Source organism: Podarcis melisellensis (assembly GCF_964234715.1).
Source record: "Podarcis melisellensis genome assembly, chromosome: 1".
NCBI classification, from domain to species: domain Eukaryota; kingdom Metazoa; phylum Chordata; class Lepidosauria; order Squamata; family Lacertidae; genus Podarcis; species Podarcis melisellensis.
In genome coordinates, this window is record NC_138528.1 from 84,263,621 (window position 1) to 84,287,137 (window position 23,517).

At 45.3% G+C, this 23,517-nt stretch overlaps 2 protein-coding genes across 8 annotated transcripts; one reads left to right on the forward strand and one right to left on the reverse strand.

Annotated features, from left to right (window-relative positions):
- Positions 1-1,780: 1,780 nt before the first annotated feature.
- On the reverse strand, positions 1,781-8,859 carry STK16 (serine/threonine kinase 16). 4 transcript variants are annotated; one of them, XM_081884352.1, is made up of 8 exons: positions 8,725-8,859; positions 6,585-6,697; positions 5,317-5,536; positions 3,966-4,099; positions 3,571-3,691; positions 2,695-2,790; positions 2,426-2,547; positions 1,781-2,349 (listed from the first exon to the last, which is right to left on the reverse strand). In XM_081884352.1, the coding sequence occupies exons 2-8, from the start codon at positions 6,668-6,670 to the stop codon at positions 2,211-2,213; spliced, it is 918 nt and encodes a 305-aa protein (XP_081740478.1). In that variant the 5' UTR covers positions 6,671-6,697; positions 8,725-8,859; the 3' UTR covers positions 1,781-2,210. The 4 variants fall into 4 exon arrangements, with proteins under 4 accessions (XP_081740478.1, XP_081740479.1, XP_081740481.1 ...); XM_081884353.1 differs by lacking the exon at positions 8,725-8,859 and adding an exon at positions 8,668-8,703; XM_081884355.1 differs by lacking the exon at positions 8,725-8,859 and adding an exon at positions 8,113-8,392.
- Positions 8,755-23,463, forward strand: GLB1L (galactosidase beta 1 like). Of its 4 annotated transcripts, none has more exons than XM_081884110.1 (17): positions 8,755-8,837; positions 13,381-13,530; positions 14,413-14,585; positions 15,538-15,688; positions 16,098-16,158; positions 16,667-16,761; positions 17,250-17,430; positions 17,523-17,581; positions 18,168-18,289; positions 18,683-18,723; positions 18,826-18,944; positions 20,084-20,158; positions 20,630-20,719; positions 20,833-20,946; positions 21,140-21,271; positions 21,853-22,059; positions 22,933-23,463. In XM_081884110.1, exons 2-17 carry the CDS (start codon positions 13,477-13,479, stop codon positions 23,149-23,151), a joined length of 1,893 nt encoding a protein of 630 aa, XP_081740236.1. In that variant the 5' UTR covers positions 8,755-8,837; positions 13,381-13,476; the 3' UTR covers positions 23,152-23,463. The 4 variants fall into 4 exon arrangements, with proteins under 4 accessions (XP_081740236.1, XP_081740234.1, XP_081740235.1 ...); XM_081884108.1 differs by lacking the exon at positions 8,755-8,837 and adding an exon at positions 9,012-9,721; XM_081884109.1 differs by lacking the exon at positions 8,755-8,837 and adding an exon at positions 9,757-10,621.
- Positions 23,464-23,517: the final 54 nt, after the last annotated feature.

Consider the following 23,517-nt stretch of genomic DNA (forward strand, 5'->3'; position numbering starts at 1 on the left):
AGTGAAATGAGGTTCACAAACAAGAACGGGACAAATAAAAGTGAGGAATCTCACTGACTGTAGGCAGCTTTATGCGCCTCCTTTCTTGGCACTGGAGATTCTGTTTTGCCTCATATATTCTGACAATAACTAGCTTTTTCCCCACACACAAAAAGTCCTGAAGATAGCAGAAGTAGGATATCGAGCTATTATAAAACATCTCTCTCCCACCCTTTCCCTAAAACTCTTGAGTAGCATTTTAATTGCACAACGACCTTGCAAAGTGGATTGGATGTGACTTTGCCCCAAACAAGGGTAAAACTTTATGCATAGGTAAGGATTTAATTCTGCATCTCATCACAATACTTCCTTTGGATACCCACTGCAGGAAGATCCCCAGCAATCTCCTATCCAGGCTGAAATCTCATTAAAGTTAACACCACCCCTGCCTTGAACGGGGATATATTCCCTGTATTCCAGTCTGCCACCACTGACCCCTCTGCATACTACACTGCGTAGGATAGACACATCCCCTGAAGAGTTTGGAGAAATGCTGAATTGTACTTTTATAGGCTTCTCAACCATAAAATCAAAGACTGGTGTATGTTCTGCTGAAGATGTCACTCTCTTTTACCCTCTCCTAGCTCTACTTTCAAATGTTTAGCTGCTTGCAGGCATACCTTGCCTAGAACGCCTTAGGCTCCAGTTCTTAGACAAGTGAGGAGTCATACAAAGTTTTAAAGATAAAGACCAGTGAGATCAGCGAGACAGATGGGAGTGGGCCTCACCTTAACTGTGAAATTAGGGGTAGGATTTATGTACTCCAGATGAAAATTGTTTGCTTTTCCTCGATTGGCTGCTGCTTCTCTGGACAAAGCACTTATTCATTCTTCCAGGAGCAAAGGAGGGGGGAGGCATTGAGTGGAAGAGGGGGGGAGGCATTGAGTGGTTACACCCAACCTGAAAATGTGCTGGCTGCAAGTCAGGTCTGGCAAGGCCTCTGTAAACTGCTTTGCCCTCCAGGCAGACAGCCAGTCCTCTCTCTTCTTGCCTGCCCCCATGGCTGCTTTGACTATACATGGGCTATATAGCATAGGAATCTCAAAACTAGAAGTTCCCCTCTTTACCTACTCTCGCAATAGGTGGTGGAGGATGTGTGAACCCCTTTCTGTACAACCCCTACTTGATGAAGGGCCAAAGAATCTCGAATTGCTGACACACTCTTCAGTCTGAATGCCTTAACTGCACTAACAGCAGTTGCCATCCCTGCTGTTTAATACATGGCTAAAGTGCCTGATGTGTGTTCTGTTTCACATACACAGAAGTTTAGTACTGAGACCAAATACATCATACTGTATTTGACTTTCATTGATGAGAAACATTTCTAGACGTGTGTGTGTGTGTGTGTGTGTGTGTGTGTCCGTGTCCCTGCCTGCATCCATGAAAGCTGGTGCAGTAATAACATGAGCTTTCAAGGTCTTTTAAGACTCTCTTGTGAGTTTGCTCCAACAGACTCAACACAACTCTTGTTCTGAAAATTGACTCACACCTTGGTCAAGGTAGACATGATTTCCTACCCCACACAGATCTTTTCAGCTCTGAATAATTAGCAGCTGTAGCATAGAGCATATAAAACACACAAATGTTTACACAATGCAGTTTTTCTAGCCAGAAAAGATGGTAAAGCTACCAGGAATACAACAAGAAGTAGACAATAGTATAAGGAGTAAAAACTACACCATGGTTGCCCCCCCTCCCCCCCAAGTTTATATATTTGCAAATCACATACTAAATATGTTGATACAGCTGAGTATGAAGACTTTATTTGACATGACAGGCCCAGAAGACATGCCTGTACCAAAACAAATAAGACACCAGCTTCTTAAATCATTCATCTAGAAGCTGTACTTGAGTACAGAATGCTGGGTTCTCTTTCCCAGCCGGTGATGAGGTATCTTGGTCCCTTGTAAGAGCAGCATCCTGCTGCTTTAGGGAGGTGGCTGACCATGGCCTACAACGCAGGTGAAGCCCAGTAAGGTGCATTCTAGGCCACCTGTGAGAATGGCAGGAGGACCTTCAAGCAAGTTCCAAGGCAGGCGATGGCCCCACTGTGGAAGAGTTTCCGAATGAAGCCTTGTCCAGTCTTTCCTGTAAATTTTGAACCACTGGAGGTCCCCCACGTGGGCTTCAGTTCCTTTGCTGCCTCCATGCTTACCCCACACACTCTGGGCTCAGATGCGTGTCATGTCCTGCCCGGTGGGAGGTGGTTGTATCGCTTCAAGCTGGCCTATGATGTCAGTGATGAATGGGCGCTCCTGGGGATTCACCACCATCATGGAGGAGAGGAGGCGTTCCAAAGCAGGCGAGTACCTGAAATTCAGAGGTGCTTTGTACCTGGTCTGTCTTGGATCAAGGACAACCTTCCTTTCACACAGCCATTCCTTACCTGGTATTCTGGGGCACGGTGAGTTGGTTCTGCACCGCCAAGGCCACACTGTCCCCCTTTTGGAAGATCATGTCGTAAGGCCCCTCTCCAAACATCATACAGTACAGAACGCAGCCTAAGGACTAAGCAGAGGCAAGGTGAGAGTAGGGAGAAAGCTGGCTCTTGAATGGAAAGGCACCTCAAGGACAGGATCTCCTTGGGGAATTGCATCCTTTGACTTAAGTGACTAAGTGGATTTTTTCCCCTAAATGGAAATGGAGGATCCTTACCCAGATGTCAGTACGTTCATCGATGATGCATTCACGCTCCACAGTGAACAGCTCTGGTGCTCTGTATGAGATGGTGCAACGTTGGGCAGCCCAGTCCTGCAAAATAAATTAGAGGGAAGTCGCTTTGGGCAATATAAAGCGACTGACAAATTTAATAAATAATAAATAAGACAAGAACTTAATCTCAAATACAGTGTGTGAGAGAGGGAGAGGGAAAGAGAAAGAGAAAGTAAACAGAAGGTCTTCGTCTCAACTTTTTTCCTCAGGAACATTCCTGCAATGCCTATAATTTAATGTAGTGGCAGTAGTGTTAAAGTAAATGATTGCAGCTTACCAGAGAAGGAAGGAAGGAAACCTCGGGCTCTGCCTGCCCACAGGCCTCTCAGTTCTACATATACTTTGAAGTGATTGACATTATGATTTAATGGTGAGAAAGATGATAACTTTCTAAATTAATGACCCATCACAGTTTATATGCTAGTTTATTTGCCTCTTGTTGCAGCCCTAACCACGCTATGTGGGATGGAAGGGGGAATACTGTTAATCTTTTGGAGACACAATTTACGGTGACTTTAGTTAAGGAATAGGTAGCTTCTGAGAACTTCGTGAAGTTTTTTTAAACTGCTCTTTCCTCTGTGAAAACTTTCCATGTTACAGAAGCAAAGATTGCATAGTATCACATGGATCGTTTTGCATGGGCAAACAAGATCACAACTTGCTAACATTCCCTTCCACTCTTCTGTTTAATTGCAGGTGTTGAGGGGACTGGTGCCTGCCTGAGCTCCTTTTACAATTAATCTAATTTAGAGGGTTCTTCACCATCTTTGCTGGAAGCAGCTATTCTCCCATTTCCTTTTCACCAGGCTGCCCTCCTACCTGAATAGTCATGGCCTCCCGCAAGCTTTGCACCTCAATGCGGGCCTGATTCATAGAGCCCAGGTCCATCAGCAGCGGTTGGTCCTCATCATCCAGGAGCACATTTGTAGGCTTCAGGTCTCTGAAAAAAAGATCCTTGATTTGTCCAGCCACAGAACCATCAGAGCTTTGAAGTCAGCTTTGAACCTCTTACGTCCCCAGGCTCTGGCTTCCCCTATTGCAAATACTGCTCCATGTCAAAATGTGGTTCTTTAGCTTTGCAAACTCCTGTGCTGGTGCTGTCAATATTGATCTATAACTGATCACCTACGTCACCCACTTCCTCCGCCCTCCCCAAACATGGGCTCTGTTCCAACGGTGAGAATGCCCCATGCTTTCTAGTCCCAGCTTCTCACCTGTGTGCATAGCCCTTGTTATGAATGGCCTGCAGGCCCCGGCAGATGCCATGAAGGATGGCCAGGATCCTCTCCTCCGGCATGAAGGCGTCTTTATCTCTCAGAGTTTCAACTTCCTGCCAAAGGGTCCCTCTCTGCAAAGAAAAGCCCAGGCACGCTGGTGACGGGGATCACACATATTCTCCTCAAAGAATACCGGATGAGGAAGAGATCCTCTATTAGTGCATTTAATGTATTAGGTACAAACCCTCCACCTGCACAGGGTTGAAGGAAGTGATTTCCTAGAGGATGGCACCATCCCCACTCCAATATGACCGAGAAGATGCAAAAAAAAGCTTTTGGGGACAGCAGCTTTGGAGCCAGCCTGATTGCCTAACCATTCCAAGAGGCACTTATTTCTGCTTTACTATGGGTCACCATGCTTCCAGCTCTGAACTTGCCCTAGCACTCTGCTGGGGTCTGCTGTTTTTAGGTGACTATTGTTGTGGAGCTTTCTGCCAGGGCCAAAATGCAAGCATAGCAGAAATTTGGGAGCACAGTTGAGCACAGCACAGTGGAGTAAAACTACAATAAAGACAACCTTTGCTTTCAGCTTACTGATCTGGGCTGAATTTAGGAAAGGAATGGATGCCTGAAGCTCCAAGCTGACTTCACAGGGGTGCTGCCATGCCCACCACATTAAGGGGTGTGTAGAGAAAAAACAGATCAGATTATGGCACCCGCCACAAAATCTCATGTGCTGCCATGTTACTAAATCCTTTCAAACTGAAGTAGCAAAGTCTGTAAAAGCAGACGGAGGTCCTTTATCACAGAGGACAGCTCTGGAATCTGGTCCAGTAGAAGTCAAGGAGAATAACATGCGCTCTGAGGCTCTGGCAGCCAAAAATGAGATGAATCTCAGGGTTCAGCTTGTCCCTTATGCTGTCTAGTAGAAACATGAAAACTACTGGGAAAGATTATCCAAGGATTTGGGACTGGGTACCATCTATATGCTGATGACACCCTTTCCATTCTGTACCCTGGGAAACCTCTATTGGTTTACTTTTTAAACTTGTGATTGCAGGCCACCTGGGGTGGGAGTCCAAAGGGCAAGATGAAAACAATTTTATAAATAAATGCTATGGGACCAATTGCAACTGGTGTAGAAGCAGGGTTCCATCAAGTGGCTCCATCCTGAAAATGGCCTCATGTATCCATCCTTGGTGGGAACCAGGCGGCTGCTGGAAGAGACCAACCTCTGCAGCTACCGTCCCAGTATACAACACCTCTCAGCCTTGCATGATGTAGCCACAAATACTACATTTCCCAGCATGCACTGCTGTATCCACCTGCACCTTCCACCCACACTCACCTTCAGGAAAGGCAACAGGAGCCAGGCCTCGTGTTTGGATCCCCTCTCCACCATGGCATGTGCACACAGGGTCAGGATGTTGGGATGCTCAAAGAGAAGGTGCATTTCGACCTCATGCATGGCCTCTTGGCGATCATCCTTGTCATGGCATATGATGCGTTTCAGTGCATAGAAGCGCCCATCGTGCAGCCCTTCTACTAGGTCCACGTAGCTAAAACCTCTGTGTGGGGAGAAGGTATGTCAGGAACAGAGCAGGCAGCTTGGTGGGGGGGGGAAGGATTTTTCCTCTCCTCTCCTGCTGTCTGTACACACAGGCCTCTGCTCCTGCCCACCTCTAATCTAACAAAGTAGTGCCATTACCACTCAGAATAGGAGATTTTTAAAAAGAGGAAATTATGTAACCTTCCTCTCCAACAATCAACTGAGGAATAAGGCATTAATTTCATGCTGTGGCACAGGAAAGTATTTGTGCTCCTCTCTATCCATCATCACAGCTGGCAAACAATGCAAAAATACACAGCGATTTAACAGGCTTATCAATAACAATGAGGGTTCCAACCATACACTGAAAGTGTCTCTAACCCATTGGGAATGAAGGTTGGAGGATAGATCACCCTACATCCTGACGCTTCCTGCAGTTTCATCTGAAACATCAGACATTTGCAGTCATCAGAAAACACCACCACCACCGAGCTGGTCTGACAGCCTAGCAGTTCAGTGTGTTTTAGTTATCTAAAGGATGACACAGAGGAGTGAGGATGTCTGTTTACCAAGACTACTGAGGGAAGACCAGCAGGTTCAAATTGCAGCAAAGAAGACTTTGGTTACATATCAGGAATAAACTTTCCAACTGTAATGAATGAGTAAGCAACGGACCAAGTTGTTCAGAGTAGTTGTAGCTGCCTGCAGAAATATTTGCTGCTTAATCCTAAGCACATTTACTCAGAAGTAAGTTCAAAGGAGCTTACACCAAAGCATAAAAAAAATTGAGGGGTGATTTGTACAGGATGAATATTGCCTCTGCAGTGGATTTGGTAGATGGGGTGGGATGAGGAATATGTGTCCTCCAGTCACAACCAATATGGACAGTGGTCAAAGATGATGGAAGCTGAAATCCAACAGCATCTCAAGTGCCACAGAATCCCCACCACTGGATTACACGGATCCTAGATGATGTACCTTTCAGCTTTATCTCTTGCTAACAATGACAGTGCTCAATGTGTAGATGAGATGTGTGAAAACTTAGTCCTCAGTTCTCATATACTCACCCCTCCCCAAGTCTATGGATCAAAAGGTAACGTTTGTTATTGATGGTGATGGTTCCCCTTGAGCAGATACATAGGGCTTGGCCCATGATGGTTGCTCCAACATCCTTCAGGTCCTACAGAGGGAAAGAAAGCAATATTTATTCATTTATAATATTTTGTCTCCTGCCTTTTCATACATGATGCTGAAGATGACTAACAGCATTAACAATTTGAAGGGGCTGCATCCAACAAAATCTTTGTGTTCCTGTGAGGACTTCTGCTTGTGCATTAGAATTTCCCCTCTTCTTCCCATGCTCCACTCCACAATCTGCTCCTGAGGATTGGGGGGGGGGAACCCAGAGGATACGTGTGGGGGATGCAGAAAGAGGGCAAGTTCCATTGCACAAGCTGAAGTTCTTGCAAGAATGGGACAGCTTCACTGGATACAACTCATAGTATAACAAATACAATGGAAACTCCAATTAATAAATATGAAAGGAATTAAAGCCAGCACCCAGCTGAAAGCTAAAAACTTGCACTGTAAATAATAAAATAAAATAAAATAGGTCAGTCAGTGACAGTGCATCAGAGACAAGTCAAGATGGGTCTAGGGATGGAACTCCAGAGACTGAGTGCAGCCACTGAGAAGGCCCTGTCCCACAAGAAATGCACCTCAGCTATTGGTGGAACGTGGACAGGCCTTTCTCACAAAGATCTTAATACATGAGCACTTTCATAGCGGAACAGACAATCCTTCAACCTAACTTCTAGAGTTAAAAGGGCGTACAAGACAATCTAAGACCTTTCTCTTGCCTAAAGATAGGAGTGTTCACTTACCAGTCTCCTGTTCCCTAATTAACATGTGCAATTGAACGGCAGCATCCACAAAACTGGCACCAAGAAAGCAAATGATCCTAGGTGCCTCAAGCAAACAGGTGCTGCGGGGAAACAAATTATCCACCCTCTCATCACTGAATCTGCTGGCGGATTGAAGAAGAGTATGTCTAGTTAATTTCCCACTTCAAATGTGATGATCAGTCACAACTCAAGATTGAAAAAAATATATTCACTGTATCTTCCAAAAGCAAATAGCTTGCTTATGTGGAAATGAGACTGCAACTTCGTTCATTCAGGATTCTATCTCTAGTTACAGCAGTCTCTCCCCGCTCCATCCCCAGAGAAAGGGAAAACCCAATTTTTCATCTGAGCAGGAAAAAAATGCATACCATGCAGCACATGTCTATGATGGCCCATAACTGGTATCACCTTAGGCACAAGTAAGTCCTACTGAATCCAATGTGGCTTAGTCCAAGGTAAATGGAGTTAGGATTGCAATCTAAATTGTGACACCAGCTGAATTATATAAACAGAGAACTCCACTCAGGCAAGGAGAGGAAGTGAAAATGTTTTAGTGAATGGCTACTAGTAGTGTGTTACAGTTTACAGTTTTTAAAGTGCAAGTAATAAATGAAACATTTTGGAAACACCCATGGCAAGCTCCCTATAACACAGTACTGTACATGCCTTTGTAAATTAAACAGTTTCTCACACTGGTTGGTATCTGGGGTCCGAGGAGACCTAGTTTTTCCTCTCTCTTCAGGTGACAGCTGGCAACGACAGCTCACTTTACAAACACATGACACCAGCTTCCTACTCAAGTGACCTCCAATTGAATCATTCCGATTTGAACGAGAGGCTGCATTCCGGAGTAGGTGGAGGAGGGGCAGAAACAGCAGAGATCAGCTTCCCCACCACCCAGGAGAAAACCACGCGTGGGCGCTCCTGGGATGAAGGCTTTGTTACCAACATCTCCCTCCCTCCGCAGTGCGGTGCCTAAGCTGACTCCGCCACGAGCGAGGGGGCATACACTCTGTACATGGCTGGAGGCACGTTCGCTTTCGTTGTTATGTCATTTTGTTCCAGTGCTGAGCCCGGACATTCGGACTAGGCTCCCGGAGTTGAGCCCGGGCTCAAAATGAGGAGGAAGGGAGCTGAAGCATTGCCTTGAGGAGCCCACGCGAAGCTCTCTTTCTGGCCCCAGAAGGCTGGAGCCAGGAATAGTGGAAGCCCACGACCCTGTCACTTTTCCTAAGGCCCCGCCTACCTGCGGAGATGGGGCGGGGCCGGGACGGGGGCGGAGAGGAATGGGCTAAGGACTCACCCGTCTCTGTCCGGCGCACGGACGCTTCCGAGGGAGCTACAGCGCGACAGAAGCCGCGCACTCCGCCTCTCGACGTCATTATTCCGCGCCATCCGCACTGCCGCCCGCAGAAGGTAGCCTAGCAACCGTTCAAGGGGGCGGAGCAGGAGTTGCGGGAGCGAAGGGCAGGGAGCGTGGAAGGGAGGAAACCGAACAGGAAATGGGGGGAGGGGTAGCAAAAAAAAAGAGTTACAGGAGCAGAATGTCCTAGTTTAGGGGACAGAGTGTTGTGGTTGGGCGCGGTTAGTGGATTCTGGATCCCCATGCGTGTTTACTGAGGAGTAAATGTGTTGAATTCAGTGAGGCTTATTCCCAAGTAAATGCACACCGTCATAAACACTGGTTTACCTCACAGGGCTGTTGTGAAGATTTGTTATTCCTTTTTTCATAAAATTTGCACACCTCTTGTTTCTTTAACCCCTCGCCTTCTGAATCCTATGTAAGGCTTCAACATTTTATTTTTTTGTTACGTTTTTAACCTAGTACTCCTCTCTAAAGAGCTGTATATGCCGCCGCCCCTCTTTATCCTCAACAACCCTGTGAGGTAGGGTAGGCCGGTGGTGGCTAGCCCAAGATTGTTAAGCTAACTTGGTGTTTGAGTATAAGGGAGTCATTGGAGCACCCCACAATTGCCTAACTTTGGCTCCCATAGGTTCAGGTTGGGGGTCACAAGCAAGAGACTTTAGCCAGGAGATTGAAGGAAAGCAGTGGCCAGTAGGCCTGATCTTTATTGTTGCAACAAGACTACCACATGGAAGAAGCAGAGAGAAGTCCCAAACAAATGGTGGCTCCCAGTTTTTATAAGTTTCTCAACTTACGCATAACACTCTTAGTAAAACATCATACATTTATCATAACTATGTCATAAATTGGGAGGGGTCTTCTGGCAGAAGCCAGAGCACCAGGCTTACCCTGTCCTCACATGACCCCCACCTTCCAATCTTTAGGCGAAACAAAGGTAAGTATTTACATTTTCCTGTTTTCCCAGACAAGTTAAGCACATCCTTTGTCTTGACCAAGACCCCAATCCACTAAGGTTGGGTTTGGGATTGTTCTTAGAATGACTACCTGTTCTGGTACTCAGGTGCCAGGATGCTAGAGATTATCACCCAAGCAGTGGGACACACTGAGTAGGGGGTCTCACTCTTCAGGGATTATGGCTGCCCCTACCCATTTCCGAAATTCCTCCCCTGCTAGCCATTTTCCTTCTGAGTAGAACAATGTTGGAATGGTGTAAATCTGTCATTGCAGTGATTTTATATAAATTTCTAAAGTTTTCCTATTGACCTAGTACATAGATACATTTATCACTCAATTGCTACATTTGGTAGCAGGGGCTCTTTGTCTTTGGCTCCTAGTATGGAGAGGCAAGGCTTGTGGTGGTGGGAAAGATCTCTCACCCCCCCCTTCCAATTTCCCGGTACCATAACAGTTTGGATTTGAATGCATATTTTCTCCCACTAAGTTCACTACACCAGCCACCCACAAGACATGAAGGAGAATTAATTTTACTACCACTATGGATGATGATGATAATGATGATAAAAATAATTTCATTTCCTCAGTTCTCAAATATGAATATGAGAAGGGGGCACTCCATATAATGTCCAAGTAATCCCTCTGACTTAGAATAAAACTAAGGTGGTATTTCTGGAACCTGATGTGTTTCTCATAACTTGTACCAGTCTGTGACTCTTGATGAGACCCATATTCCTAGAACATCCTATCCCTTTGTGAGGTGGCACAGAATGTGGTGACAACAAAGGTGATATAGCTCTGGTGTGGCAAAGATATGCATCATCCTGCGGGTATACAAATGACTCCTGCTGCTGACTGGCCACAGTAATGCAAAGGCCCAGTAAGGAAAAGGTTCTTTAGATGACAGGTGAGTTCTTGTAAGTTGGATGTATTCTATTTAAAATACATATTAAAATGTCATACACTAAACAAATCTATAATATTAATCATATAAAATGTACCACAGTTGTTCATAGAGTAGTGTAACAAACAGGTAATACTATCTTTATTTTTCAGTAGAATATATCCAAAATGATATTAAATCATAGATGACACATACTCTTGTATGTTTTCTTCAGGTTTAATTCTGGGACTGTGCTTTTGATGCATTCACTGGACTCTGATATTCATGCTCTACTATGTTAATAAGTATTGTACATCATGCCAAATTTAAACACAGCTTTTAAACCACAAACATGCCACAAACCCAAAATTAACCACAGTCAAGTGATAAGGAGTCAAACCCATTGACAGCATTCCTTAACTGCATTGCCTGCTGCCTAAATATGTGATGTGTTGGATAGAAAAGAAAAGCATTCAATTAGTAGACAAGGTTTTGTTTGTGCCTGTTTTTGGGACTGGGCAAGAATCCCCCTCACACCAGTCAGGTTGGTAAGGACCCTAGGAGATTTTGGATTTCCCTTGTAGTGTGTAGCTCAACCCATTTGTGTAAGTCTTTTCAAACTATTATCCCTGCATGCACCTTTCTGCAGTGCACTTGCTCCCTTTTTCTTGGCAAATTATAGTCTGGAACTGTGAGGGGTTGGTGGATGAATAGTTTTACACTGGGCAAGGTGCAGACTGTCAGGCTTTTCAGTCCTCTTGACCTCTATAATTTTATCATCGGTTACTTGAGTTTCTCTTAGGATTCTGTTTTGGGGAGTGCACTGACAGAGCCAGCTTTGCCCACAGAATCTCCCAGGTTTAGTTCCTTGTGACTTCACTTAAATGGGTTTCAAGAAGCAGGGCTGAGAAAGACTACTGTCTTTCCAAGACTATAAAGATGCTATAGAGTAAACAATTTCTGGACTGGATGACCAGTGGTCTGACTTTGTACTATAAGATACTATATGGCTGAGCATCTCATTCCTATAGAAAGGGATCAATTTATGCCAGTGGGGTACACAGAGCAAGGAAGAGAGGCCTCTAACATTGATTATAGTTAGGAGAAATTGCAACCTGTTTTAGTTTCGTTATGAGTTTGGAAGTGGGTAGGCTGTATGCCTGAGCCCTTCTTTTAATTCCTAGATCCAGCATGGATTCAGTTGCTGAAATAGCCAGGCCAGCCTGGTAATAGCCTTCTAAGTAAGAGTCCTTCAGGGAGCAAAGGGAGTGGCTCTGTGCCAGAGGGCAAATGGGTGGGCCTCCCTTCCCTGGTTGGAAAGACCAAAGGACAGAGCTGAGGGTTGAGTTATGTGAACTAGAAGCTGGAGCCAAAAACAGTGGGTTGGAAAGCCAGAGAGAGCGAGAGAGTGCCAGGCCTGATTTCTGCTGGAATCTAAGGCTGTGGCTATGAGACAAGCAAGGCCTTCTAGGGGTGTTAATGCTGTGAACCCTTCCATTGTAGGCTCAGGTTGTATATATGTGTAAATAAACCATATATCCTAAAGACACTGCAGTCTCTACTGTGCCTCATTCCCAAAGGAATGAACCCCTAGAACCCCTGGAATCTTGCACTGCTCAGAAACTAGGGTGGCATGCAACAGTATTAAATGTGGGAGCAGGAAGGCACCAAGGAAGCAATGATTATAACAAACAAACCAAAAAGTAAAGGAGACTAATGGAGCACCATCTTGCAGCTTCTCTCAGAAAGAAAAATAAGCACTGATTAATGATAGTGGATTAAATGTCAAAGTGCAATTTAATTGAACAGCTGGAAGTTAAAACCGGATACATCCATATTAGAAGACAGATCCCAGGATTTAGCAGACTGTGCAGATTAATCACTGCAACAAGCTGCTGGTGGGAGGGAAAGAATGTAAATTTTCCATTACTCATAGCCTTCAGACCAAACAGATTATTTGGTTATTTGTAATGTAATAGCCCCCCAGTATTACCATAGATTAGAGCATTCCTTAAATTATCTGAGGGAGGTCAGACTAGATGTTCTCACTGATTCTTCTGCTGTTGTAGACTAGATAGGCATGTCAGGTCCTTGACTAATCACTGCATTTGGTGTAGCTCATTTGGATACTTAATTTAACTTACAAAACATGCCCACATTTTGTCTATATGTATAAAGGAGAATTAAAGTCCCCTGAGGCTGCATACATACCATATATTAAAAGCATCTGACTTTCCCCAAAGAATTATGGGAGCTGTAGTTTGTCCCTTGTGTAGCTACAATTCCCAGCACCCTTAACAAACTACAGTTCTCAAGATTCTTCGGGAAAAGTAACATACTTTCAATGCATGGTGTGTACAGAGCAGTAGAAACCTGCATCCTTTGTGCCATTACCAAAACAACAAGATTGAGGCTTTTGATCCAGTGGTAGACAGCTGTGCAGTGCAGTGCCAACTCTGCTGTCTCTCTGCTTCTAACCACTGTATAACTCTGAGCAGCACAAACTACCATTTCTGATGATTTGAAGAAGTTTATGCTTCTCATACTTCTGTAATTTGAATACAGGAAACCAACTCTGTGTTCCAGTTCCTCTGTGCAGCTTCATAATTCTCTCCCCAGGATTTGGAGGGAGTTTTGTGCCTCATAATTTCCTCCTCTGATTTATAGTCTCTGTATATAGTTGCTGGAACATTGCCTCCTCTTTTCCACCTCTCTGTTCAAATAAGGCCTGTCTTTACTTACTTCCCTCCTCGCAGGGGCCAACCGGAGGAAGCACCAGGCCTGCCCACTAGCTTGTCATGTGATGACTCCTTGTGACTCTCTTGTCCCGGGCTGAAGCTGTAACCAAAGAGATGGAGCTGCTGCTGTGTGTTTTGATGGTGGTGTTGGGAGGCCTGCAACTCCAGGTAAGCAACAAGAAGGAGAACTGCAGGAGGGTGTTTCTTTGGAAGAAACAGCTGAGATGAAACCATCTTAGACTGCCTAGGGGAATTTTAAGGATTTCCTTTTCTGTTGCTTTAGATTCCCCACTTGCTCTCCCTCCAGTCAAACTGAGCTCAAGCTTTTCCTTACCTCTTCTTGGTTCCTTTCCCCCATCTATTATTTTGCCTGTTGTATAGGAATGGGTTCATATTGGGAGTTCCCCAATATGTAATCAAGCCATGCTGCTTTTAAAAAAATCCCATTCAGCCAAAAAAATGGCTGCAAGGGAGAGAGAGGAAACTGGCTACATTCCCAACTGTCAGATTCTCGGTGAATTGGCCAGTAATGATGAGCAGTCTGTACTAGTGGAAACAATTTCAGGGGCAGGACCAAATGACAAAAAACTTTGTGTGTGTGTGAATATTTGCAGAGGGTAAAGCATAACATTGGAAGCAGAGAATTGAGTGGCTTCAAATTATGATTTAGTAAATGGGCCACACGTGAACCAGTGATGTGTGTGTGTGTGTTGGAGTCCTGGAGGGAGTGGGTCAGACTTGAACCTCAGGTGCAAATCTTGACTGGGATCTTAGAATTGATCTTCCAGGATCTGGAGAGGGATAATGTCTCATAAATCTAGGAGGATTCTTTTCAAAGCAATCAGATTGCAGACTTGCCCACAAAACAGTCCGTGTCAAGCTTACTACCCAGGTTCCATAGCCAGGGAGATGACATAAATATCTCTTGCTATGGCAGAGGGGAAAAGGATGGCATTCTCTATTTGATCCTCTCAGCAGGAGATGGGATGAAGTTTCAATTTTATACAAAAAATAATAATACTCTCTTTCCCCTCCTGTCCTGAATGCCAGGCCTCCTCAACAGACCGTTCCTTCCGCATTGATTATGTGAATAACTGCTTCCTCAAAGATGGTGCTAGATTTCGCTATATCTCAGGCAGCATCCATTACTTCCGTGTCCCACCTGCCTATTGGAAAGATCGTCTCCTCAAGATGTACATGAGTGGCCTCAATGCTGTGCAAATGTAAGTGACCAGAAGGGGAAGTGGCTCTTGGGACTTATTCTGTGCCACAGTGAAGGATAGAGGCTAATGACTGCGCACAGGTGCTCCATTTTTCTCACTGTATAGTCCTCACTGCAGACTCTGGTCAACATTTAGAGCAGAGAAGCTTATGCTGTCTGAAGGTGGAGCTGGCCCAAGTTCCTTGCACTGAAAACGTGCGGCCCAGATGACAGATACATGAGCCTGTTCCAGTACAGCTTTCTTTTAAAATGGAATCACCTCCACTCTCATCCCAACCTGAAAGCTGAGGGAGAAAGATTTCTGTTCATGCCCCCTCTGTTCCTTGTTATATTTAAATGTTTGGCCATACTAGGCTAAGAACCAGTTGTAGATGAACTGCAAAGAAGGAAGATGGGTGGTGTTTCTGGCACCTATAATAATTACATCGCAGAGGAAATGTCAGTGGGGGTAGCTTATTATGCAAACTATACCTACTGAAATTCCCTCTTCTGCACAACTATTAAAGGTGCAAGAGCTGTGTCCTCTTTTGGATCAGGTCAGCCTAGGCCATAAGAGTGTGCACTGGTGGAGGAAGAGGATTGCGGGGGGAGTGCACCGCCCCCGGCAACGCGATCCCAGTGGGGTGCCATCATGGCTGCTCGCCTGCGCTGGGTGCCACACCCCCGCAGGTGGCATGCCACGCCCCCAGGATGCACTCCAGCCCCGCCCCCACCTGCCTTCCGTCCCCCGGTGCCAGAGCATGAAGCTCTGCCACTGAGTGTGTGTGTGTGTATAATTTTTTAATTTGTATGCCAACCTTCGTTAGTATATCTCAGAGTAATTCACAACATAAAATTACAATATAAAAAGAGTAACAAATTCTTGCCCTGTTAATCCTCAAGCATCTCGTGGGGTGTATCCTTCTTGTCTCACCTTCTTATTTCAAACTGAAATATGTATTTTCACCCTTCAGCTATGTGCCCTGGAACTACCATGAGCCACAGCCTGGTGTCTACAACTTTTCTGGTGACAGAGACTTGGAAAAATTTCTGAACTTGGTAGCCGAGTTAGACCTTTTGGTGATCTTGCGACCTGGACCCTACATCTGTGCTGAATGGGAGATGGTGAGTGCTGGGCAAACTATTCAGATGGGCTAAGACTCACTTGCAGTACCTGAATGCTGCACAATTCACCTCTCTCACAATTCACACAGAGTTGCTAGTCATTGATCATTTTATCCTCTTTAACTCCTTACCTTGCCTTATCTCTGAGTTTTCAGCTTTGTCTTACCTTTCTAGGTTTCTAATCTTCTACTTTTTCCTCTTCATTATCTTTCCCAGTTCTTGATCACTACACATTTTCTTGCTCTCATGGCTTCAGCAACTTTTTTATGATAACAAATCTGAAACCTACTTTTCCGACCCTGGATTCTTGCCTTCTGACCTTTCCACCATTTCTTATTGATTTGGAGAGAGGAGCAACTACGGGCCCTGACATTATTTGAACTGTTTACCTCTTGACCTTCTTTCCTAGGGTGGCCTTCCATCCTGGCTGTTGACAAAGCAAGATATTGCCCTGCGCACAACTGACTCAGGTAAGATAGAACTAGAGGGAGGGGGCAGACCCTCTGGATCTTGTGTTCAATTCGGTAGATTTATTTAATTTATAAAATTTATATACCACTTGACTGTAGAAAACCTCAGAATGGTTTGCAAAAAGATCAAGGGTGGGGAACCTGTGGCTCTCCAGATGCATTTGGATTCCATTTCCCATCCACCCCAGCCATCATTGTTCAGGAATGATCGGAATTATAATCCACAAGATCTGGAGGGTTGTAAGTCCTAAATGGTTGGTGTCTTTATGTGGTTCCGGCTGCTTCATATCAAGCTGTTAGAGGGCCAGTCATCTGGGCCTTCCAACTTCCATGTCTCTTCCACAGAATTAAAGGAGCCCATGTGAGTGGTATATAATGGCCAAGGGGCACTTTCAGACCTTTTCTCTGTACACAGTACCACAATTACCAATTCTTGTCTTAGCAAGGTGTTGGAAATAGGGAAAAGGAGCCCCAGTTGTTGCCTGAGCAAGCTGATTCATGCTCCTAGATTACCTGCAAGCTATGGACAGATGGTTGGGAGTCCTGCTGCCCAAGATCAAGCCTCATCTCTACCACAATGGAGGCAACATCATCAGTGTCCAGGTGCGTGCAGCATAGGCGCATTATGTCCCTGGGCCTCTGGTTGCACCTTCAGAGGTTCCTTGATGTGAAACATGTACCATACTGAGCCTTAGGTAACTTATTATTGGAGTACAAGTGTATATAGACCAGGCTCTGTTTGGTGGATCTCAATATTTCAGTTAAAAACAAAGACGGAAGACTGCTCACTCCTGCCTTAAACCACTGCTTTGTGTCTGCCTCCCCCTGTCCAGTAGGAGGGACTTGTAAACAATAAAGCCCTTCAGGCATCCTTGGAACTTTCAAGAACAGTATTTTTTCCTCCTTTACAAAGAGCAGAGGTGCACCTATTTGGGTGACCAGCCTCCCGTGCAAATTGGATTGGGCATCATCCTGCAGATCTAGTGCTTGACAAGAGAGGCTCTATACAAAGACATACCACACGCCTTTTTCTTTAGGCAGGGTGTGGGCTCTGAGTCACCTTTCTTTAATGCCAGCTGTTCCCCAGGCAGGTGGAGAATGAATATGGGAGCTACTATGCCTGCGACTATAACTACATGCGCCACCTCCTGGGTGTCTTTCGTGCCTCCCTGGGTGAGGAAGTTGTGCTCTTCACCACAGATGGCACCTCAGCATCTGAACTCAAGTGCGGGACACTGCAGGGCTTATATGCCACGGTGGACTTTGGACCAGGTAGAGTGATGTTGGGTGAGCTCTGATGCGATTGGAAGGAGGTAGGAAGGAATCTTGCTTTGACTTCTGCTCCTTTCTTTGCCCTTTGACAGAAGAAAACGTGACAGAGGCATTTATGCTGCAGCGACTGTATGAGCCAAAGGGACCACTGGTGAGAGCCTCTGGCCTTTCCGTGTAGAAGAATGGCACCTCATGCCTTAAATTATGCTTAGTCCTTCCTTGGCACCCATCTCCAAAAATAATCTGGCTGCATCTTAACTGAGCCATCTTCTGTTTTATTTCCACCCCTTATACTTGACTGCCATGACCCTTCTGTAGCAGTTTCCAAGGCAGCCAGAGAGTCATGCATGCGAAATCCTCACTTGCCCCAGCAGTTACTGAGCTATGAGACCAAAGAGCTTGTAGTCCAATGCTTTCAGGAGTCTCTTGATAGGCTATAAGCTGGCCTGTCTTCTTTGCATGAAAGCAAATTATTCCAGAGCCATAATCCCATTGCTGTGGACCTTATCACACAAAAATTGGTTGGAAGTTGCATATTGCCCAGTGTTACAGTGCAAGCTACAGTCACACCACATAGCCTGTCCTGGGCATTATAGGTGTGAGGTCTGGTACAATGAGATTCCAACACAGAGGAGGGAGCAAACTTGGTATTTCCTATTCCCAGTACTTAGCAGAAGTGATAGAACTGACCTGACTGCTACTGCTCCATAAATGTTTTAATTCTGCCTTCCTCCTAGGTGAATTCTGAGTTCTACACTGGCTGGCTGGATTACTGGGGTGAGGCACACTCCACAAAAAGTGCTAAGAAAGTGGCTAACAGCCTACAGAAGATTCTAGAAATGGGAGCCAACGTCAACATGTAACCGTGAGGCCATAGGGGAGAGTGGGCAGTGGGGCACAAGGGATGGTACAAAGAAACAAGAGCTAGTGCCAAAATGCCAATCCATAGCTCTTTGCTTCATCTTCTTAACAGTGAACCTCTCATTTTGCCTTAGAGGTGTGCGCGCACCACATTTTCACGTCTTTTTTGGCCATTTCCCTAGCGGACAAAAATTCCCTTGCAGAACAAGAATAAGGTGCATTGTCTTAGACAGTCCCCAAGCCAAAAACTAGCACACTTCTATTCCAAAGCATTCCCCAACTGCTGTACCACATTAGTTCACATCTATTTGTTTCCTATTCCACTGCCTGTCATTGCCCCTTTATTTAAATAGGAGGCTAACTCTTCCTGTGATATCTGACTTTCTTCCAGGTATATGTTCCAAGGTGGCACCAACTTTGGTTACTGGAGTGGTGAGTTTCTGGCTCCTTAGGGCAACTAGGGAGACTTAGCTTCTGGCCAGATGATTGGGGGGCACATAAGAGGTGCTTTCTTCTCACACCTTCTCTATCCAGGTGCTGATTACAAGGATGGTTACAAACCCATAACGACTAGCTATGACTATGACGCACCACTCTCAGAGGCTGGAGACCCTACTGACAAGCTGTATATCATCCGCTCAGTCATTAGCAAGGTAACAATACAGCCCTCTTCTATCAGTGGGTGGAATGCAGTTACTGAAGACATTTTCGATTGCCCAGGTTTTTGGTTCTTAACCTATATAGTTCTCTGGGTATGATTTATGACCTATTTTTGGTGCTAATCTTTTAATGAGGTGGAATCCTTTTTATTCTTGCTTTTGGAAAAAGATCTTCATACATTTTTATGCATATTTATTCTGTGTTTTTAAATGGTTGACAAGTTGTTCGGTATTTTGAAATATTTTGTAAATTGTTTTGAGACATTTTTGTAGAAAGTGATGAATCAATGCAATAAATAAAATAAGCAGCCACCAGCCAAGCAGCAGATTTGAGGAGGAAGAGGGAACAAGTGTTTGAGAGACTCTGTGTGTGTGTGCACGCGCACATGTGCATGTAAGAGGTTCTAACAGTATAACATCTTTACTCAAAAGTAAATCCTACTCGGGACGCAGGTGGCGCTGGGATGCAGGTGGCGCTGTGGGTTAAAGCCTCAGCGCCTAGGACTTGCCGATCGAAAGGTCGGCGGTTCGAATCCCTGCGGCGGGGTGCGCTCCCGCTGCTCGGTCCCAGCGCCTGCCAACCTAGCAGTTCGAAAGCACCTCCGGGTGCAAGTAGATAAATAGGGACCGCTTACCAGCGGGAAGGTAAATGGCGTTTCTGTGTGCGGCTCTGGCTCGCCAGAGCAGCGATGTCACGCTGGCCACGTGACCCGGAAGTGTCTCCGGACAGCGCTGGCCCCTGGCCTCTTGAGTGAGATGGGCGCACAACCCCAGAGTCTGTCAAGACTGGCCCGTACGGGCAGGGGTACCTTTACCTTTACCTTTAAGTCCTACTCAGTGGGGCTTGTTCCCTCTTGCATCCATGCCATACATGGTTTGGAAGTTGTAGATGATGTACTTTAGCACAGGCACAGAAATACAAGCTACTTTTAGTTTCCATTATTTATTATTTTATCCTACCCTTTCTCTAAGCTCTGGGTAGCTTTGCAAGGTTCTCCTACCCCCTTTATCCTCACAAGATGCTGGTGAAATGAGTTAGTCCGATTGGTCTGCTGGTGTACTGCTTCTGACAGCAAAATGTTTTGAGCTGGCTTGCTTCCCTAACTTTGGTGTTTTCTTTTTTAAAATGTCAGTTTCAGGAGCTGCCCGCAGGACCAATGCCACCCCCTACCCCGAAGTTTGCATATGGCTATGTATCCGTACCCCAGGTGAGTGAGAGCTAGAAACCATGTCTTTAGTTGGATGATGGAGTGACTGCTCTCTTGTGGGCACCTTCCTGAACTTTCAGTGTGTTTCAGCTGAGGTGCAAGTTGGTAAGGCAGAAAAGCAAACTGGGGAGAAGTCTGAAGGAAGTGAAATGGGAGCTGGTGGAAAGCAGAGGAGCCTCTGTGATGATTGTATATGAGAGACTGCACATGTAAAGATAGGTACAGGGCCTTCTTGGTGGTGGCACAATAGATTCATTTTTAGATTGTGATTAAAGTGGTTTTTATTTCTGAAAGCATTTTATGATTGACTCTACAATCTTTATTTGTTTTCTCCTGGTTTTAGTGTTGCTGTATCCTTAGCTTTGGGGTGATAAGAAAATTAACAATAGCCATTTGGGTGGGTTGGGGGAAGCATACTTGAATAATTGGACAATTTAAAGGCAATAAATGAACCCATCATCTTTTCTGTAGCGTGTGGCCTTGCTGGATGTTCTCGCCATTCTCTCGCCTTCCTTGCCATTCTATTCCTCCTATCCTATCACCTTTGAAGCTCTGAAGCAGGTAAGAAAGTAGATTAAGAGTCTGGGTCAGCAAAGGCCCATGGCTATTTCTGCTTAAGAGTCCCCAGTGGGATTGCAGTTGACACCTCTTGCGGATTCTGTTCTGCATTCCAGGCCCATGGCTTCATGCTCTACCGGACCCTTCTACCACAGGAAATCGTGGAGTCTGCCTTGCTCAGTGCCTCTAGGAATGGGGTCCATGATCTTGCCTACGTTCTGCTCAATGGAGTAAGGTGGAGAGTGGGGACCTTCCTAGTGGGTAGGGAAGATTATTACTTAGGTAAACTGATGGGTATCACAAGTCCTAGGCCCACACTCTGGTCCACTGCATTTTCATAGGATGGGTCAGAGCTTGGAGTACACAGCTTTGCTTCAGCTCTGTCTTGGAGCACCAGCTAACCTTATTTCTTTCCTGCTTCAGGAGTACCAGGGGACACTGGAAAGAGACAGAGTGAATGGGATCAATATATCGGGCCAGCTTGGGGACACATTGGACTTGGTGGTGGAGAGCATGGGTCGCATCAACTTTGGGGCCAATGACAGTGATTTTAAGGTGCATTTGAAAAGGGAGCCTGGGGCTACTACTGCCAGAATAGTTGGCTGAAGAATAACACTTCCACTATTGTCCATTGGAGGCATGCATGGTTGGCATGGACTTAAAGGCTGCTGTCTCATACACATACGGGAGTAACTATGGAATTCAAACTGTAATACTGTACAATCATAATCAGCACATTGCTATGGCAACCACAGGAAGAAAAGTCATTAAGTGGTCCACCAAGGCACTTGGCAATTTTCAAGTGGTCTGTGGGGAACCACTGGACTAGAGTCTAATGAAATAAGTGAGGGCCTTCTCTGCGTTTTGGAATGTTGTATTGTGCTGCCTTAGGAAATGGACTACAGTAGAGCTGAAGTGGGGCAGTCCCACTTTTTAGCCGCTGCAAGATCTGATGTGACTTAAGTCAATAATGTGAATGGCAAAATAGATCTAAGAATGAACACTCAGGGGTGTTGGGGTGCACTGCTGTGCTGGTTATTTGCCAGCTATCTACTCCACCATCTCCTCTTGTGGGTGCTTTTCTAACCTTATTCTCGACTGCACCTAACCTGCCTCTAACTTATCTTTGTGCCCAGGGTCTGATCCACAATATCACACTGGGTACCTCCATACTCAGTGACTGGATCATCTACCCCCTAGACATAGACACAGCTGTAGCCCATGCATGGCCGCCAACTGCCAAGTCAAGCAGTGGGCACACAGGACCTGCTTTCTATACAGGAACATTCACAACGCCGGGCATCAGCGAGGACTCCTACTTGAAGCTCCCAGGTTGGACCAAGGTAATGCAATCCTCAGATTAACTCCAATTTATTCAATTATTAAACTGATACCTGCCAGTATTCAAAACTCCCATTGTTCTTTTGTGACAGGGAATTTCATTAGCGCAAGCAGTTTCTGCGCTCTGGGCGTAGTACTGCACCTAAAATTTCAGATTAGAACTGCAGAGTGGAAGGAAAGAAGGACCATTTTCTGCCTCCCCACTTCCAGCTATTCTCTGAAGACTGGAGAAGAGACCCTCTTAAGAATATTGGGGGCTGGGGGCAGGGAAGGAGTAGACCATGTTAAAAAATGAACGTATTTTAGCTGCAGCTCATTCATTTTCAGCTTTGTAGTCTTGTTATAAAAAGGGTGCCTAGACATTCCATTGTTGCGCCCATAACCTAGGTTTAAGGTGCCATTTAGCTCCTAGCTTTCATCTCTGTTTCTAACACTAATACCCGCCCTTCCTCCTATGGCATCATAATGAGTAGACCAACCTTCATTTAGACAGCTATGTTCTTTCCCTCAGCTTTCCTGCTGTGTCTAGTTATGGGCAAAGGGGCCCCTGCCACCCAGACAGCGAGTTGCCACTCTTACACATTGATAATCTTAAAACAGTGGCTGGAGAAAGGGTAATAGTATCAAACTAGTGGTATTTAAGACCATGGAAATAAAGTCAGTCTATGCCCACCTACTCCCTAAGAAATTGTGCTTAAAATCAGTGCAACATGTTTTGAAGGAAACATGTCTCCCACTGCACTCATCAAGCCGTGTTTGTTTCAAAAGATCTAGGCATAAATAACAGTAGATAAAAGTGGCTGTTGGAACCCAGAAGAGTAGTGTTTCCAAAAAATGTATTGTTTTATAAAAGCCCCTCTCATGTTTTCACCCAGGGTCAGGTCTGGATCAATGGTTTCAATCTGGGCCGGTTCTGGCCAGTTCGTGGACCGCAGCAAACTCTCTATGTGCCTGGCTCATTCCTCAGTGGCTCAGCCATCAACACTCTCGTCGTTCTTGAACTGCAGGAAGCCCCAGATAATCCCAAAGTGCTTTTTGTTTCCCGTCCCCTTCTCAATGTTACCTACAACTACACCCACAAAGACAGGAAGTGAGAGGAATTACTGTCCAGCCATGAAGTTGCTGAGATCTGCACGTGTTACTCCAAGGGGAAGACTGAAACCATCACAATGTAGGAGTTAAATGAATAGAGGGCACTGTCAGATGAAGGTTCTGTGCTTTTAAAGAGAGTAGCCCAGGCAAAAAAACAAAACTAGAAACAAGATTGTAAGTATTCAAAACCATTCAGCGGAGTATCCTTCACAGCTGCTGCTGTATAGGGCACATTACCATGGACAGACTCTTGGTGCCTTAGTATGGTGTTTTAGGTACTGGACCTTGGATTAAATATTCATACACCTACCACAGTTCTGCATTGTAGTTTATTCATTCACAATACTTTGAGAGGCTGGGGCAGGGGG

Excerpts from the sequence above, each read along its gene's own strand:
- GLB1L (XM_081884110.1), top strand. The coding sequence starts at position 13,477 with ATGGAGCTGCTGCTGTGTGTTTTGATGGTGGTGTTGGGAGGCCTGCAA. Across the intron at positions 17,582-18,167 it reads ATGAGCCAAAGGGACCACTG|GTGAATTCTGAGTTCTACAC; the intron begins GTGAGAGCCTCT and ends CCTTCCTCCTAG. Across the intron at positions 21,272-21,852 it reads CCAATGACAGTGATTTTAAG|GGTCTGATCCACAATATCAC; the intron begins GTGCATTTGAAA and ends CTTTGTGCCCAG.
- STK16 (XM_081884352.1), bottom strand. The coding sequence starts at position 6,670 with ATGGGCCAAGCCCTATGTATCTGCTCAAGGGGAACCATCACCATCAAT. Across the intron at positions 5,537-6,584 it reads ATCCATAGACTTGGGGAGGG|AGGTTTTAGCTACGTGGACC; the intron begins GTGAGTATATGA and ends CTCCCCACACAG. Across the intron at positions 4,100-5,316 it reads TCCTGTTGCCTTTCCTGAAG|AGAGGGACCCTTTGGCAGGA; the intron begins GTGAGTGTGGGT and ends TTTTCTTTGCAG.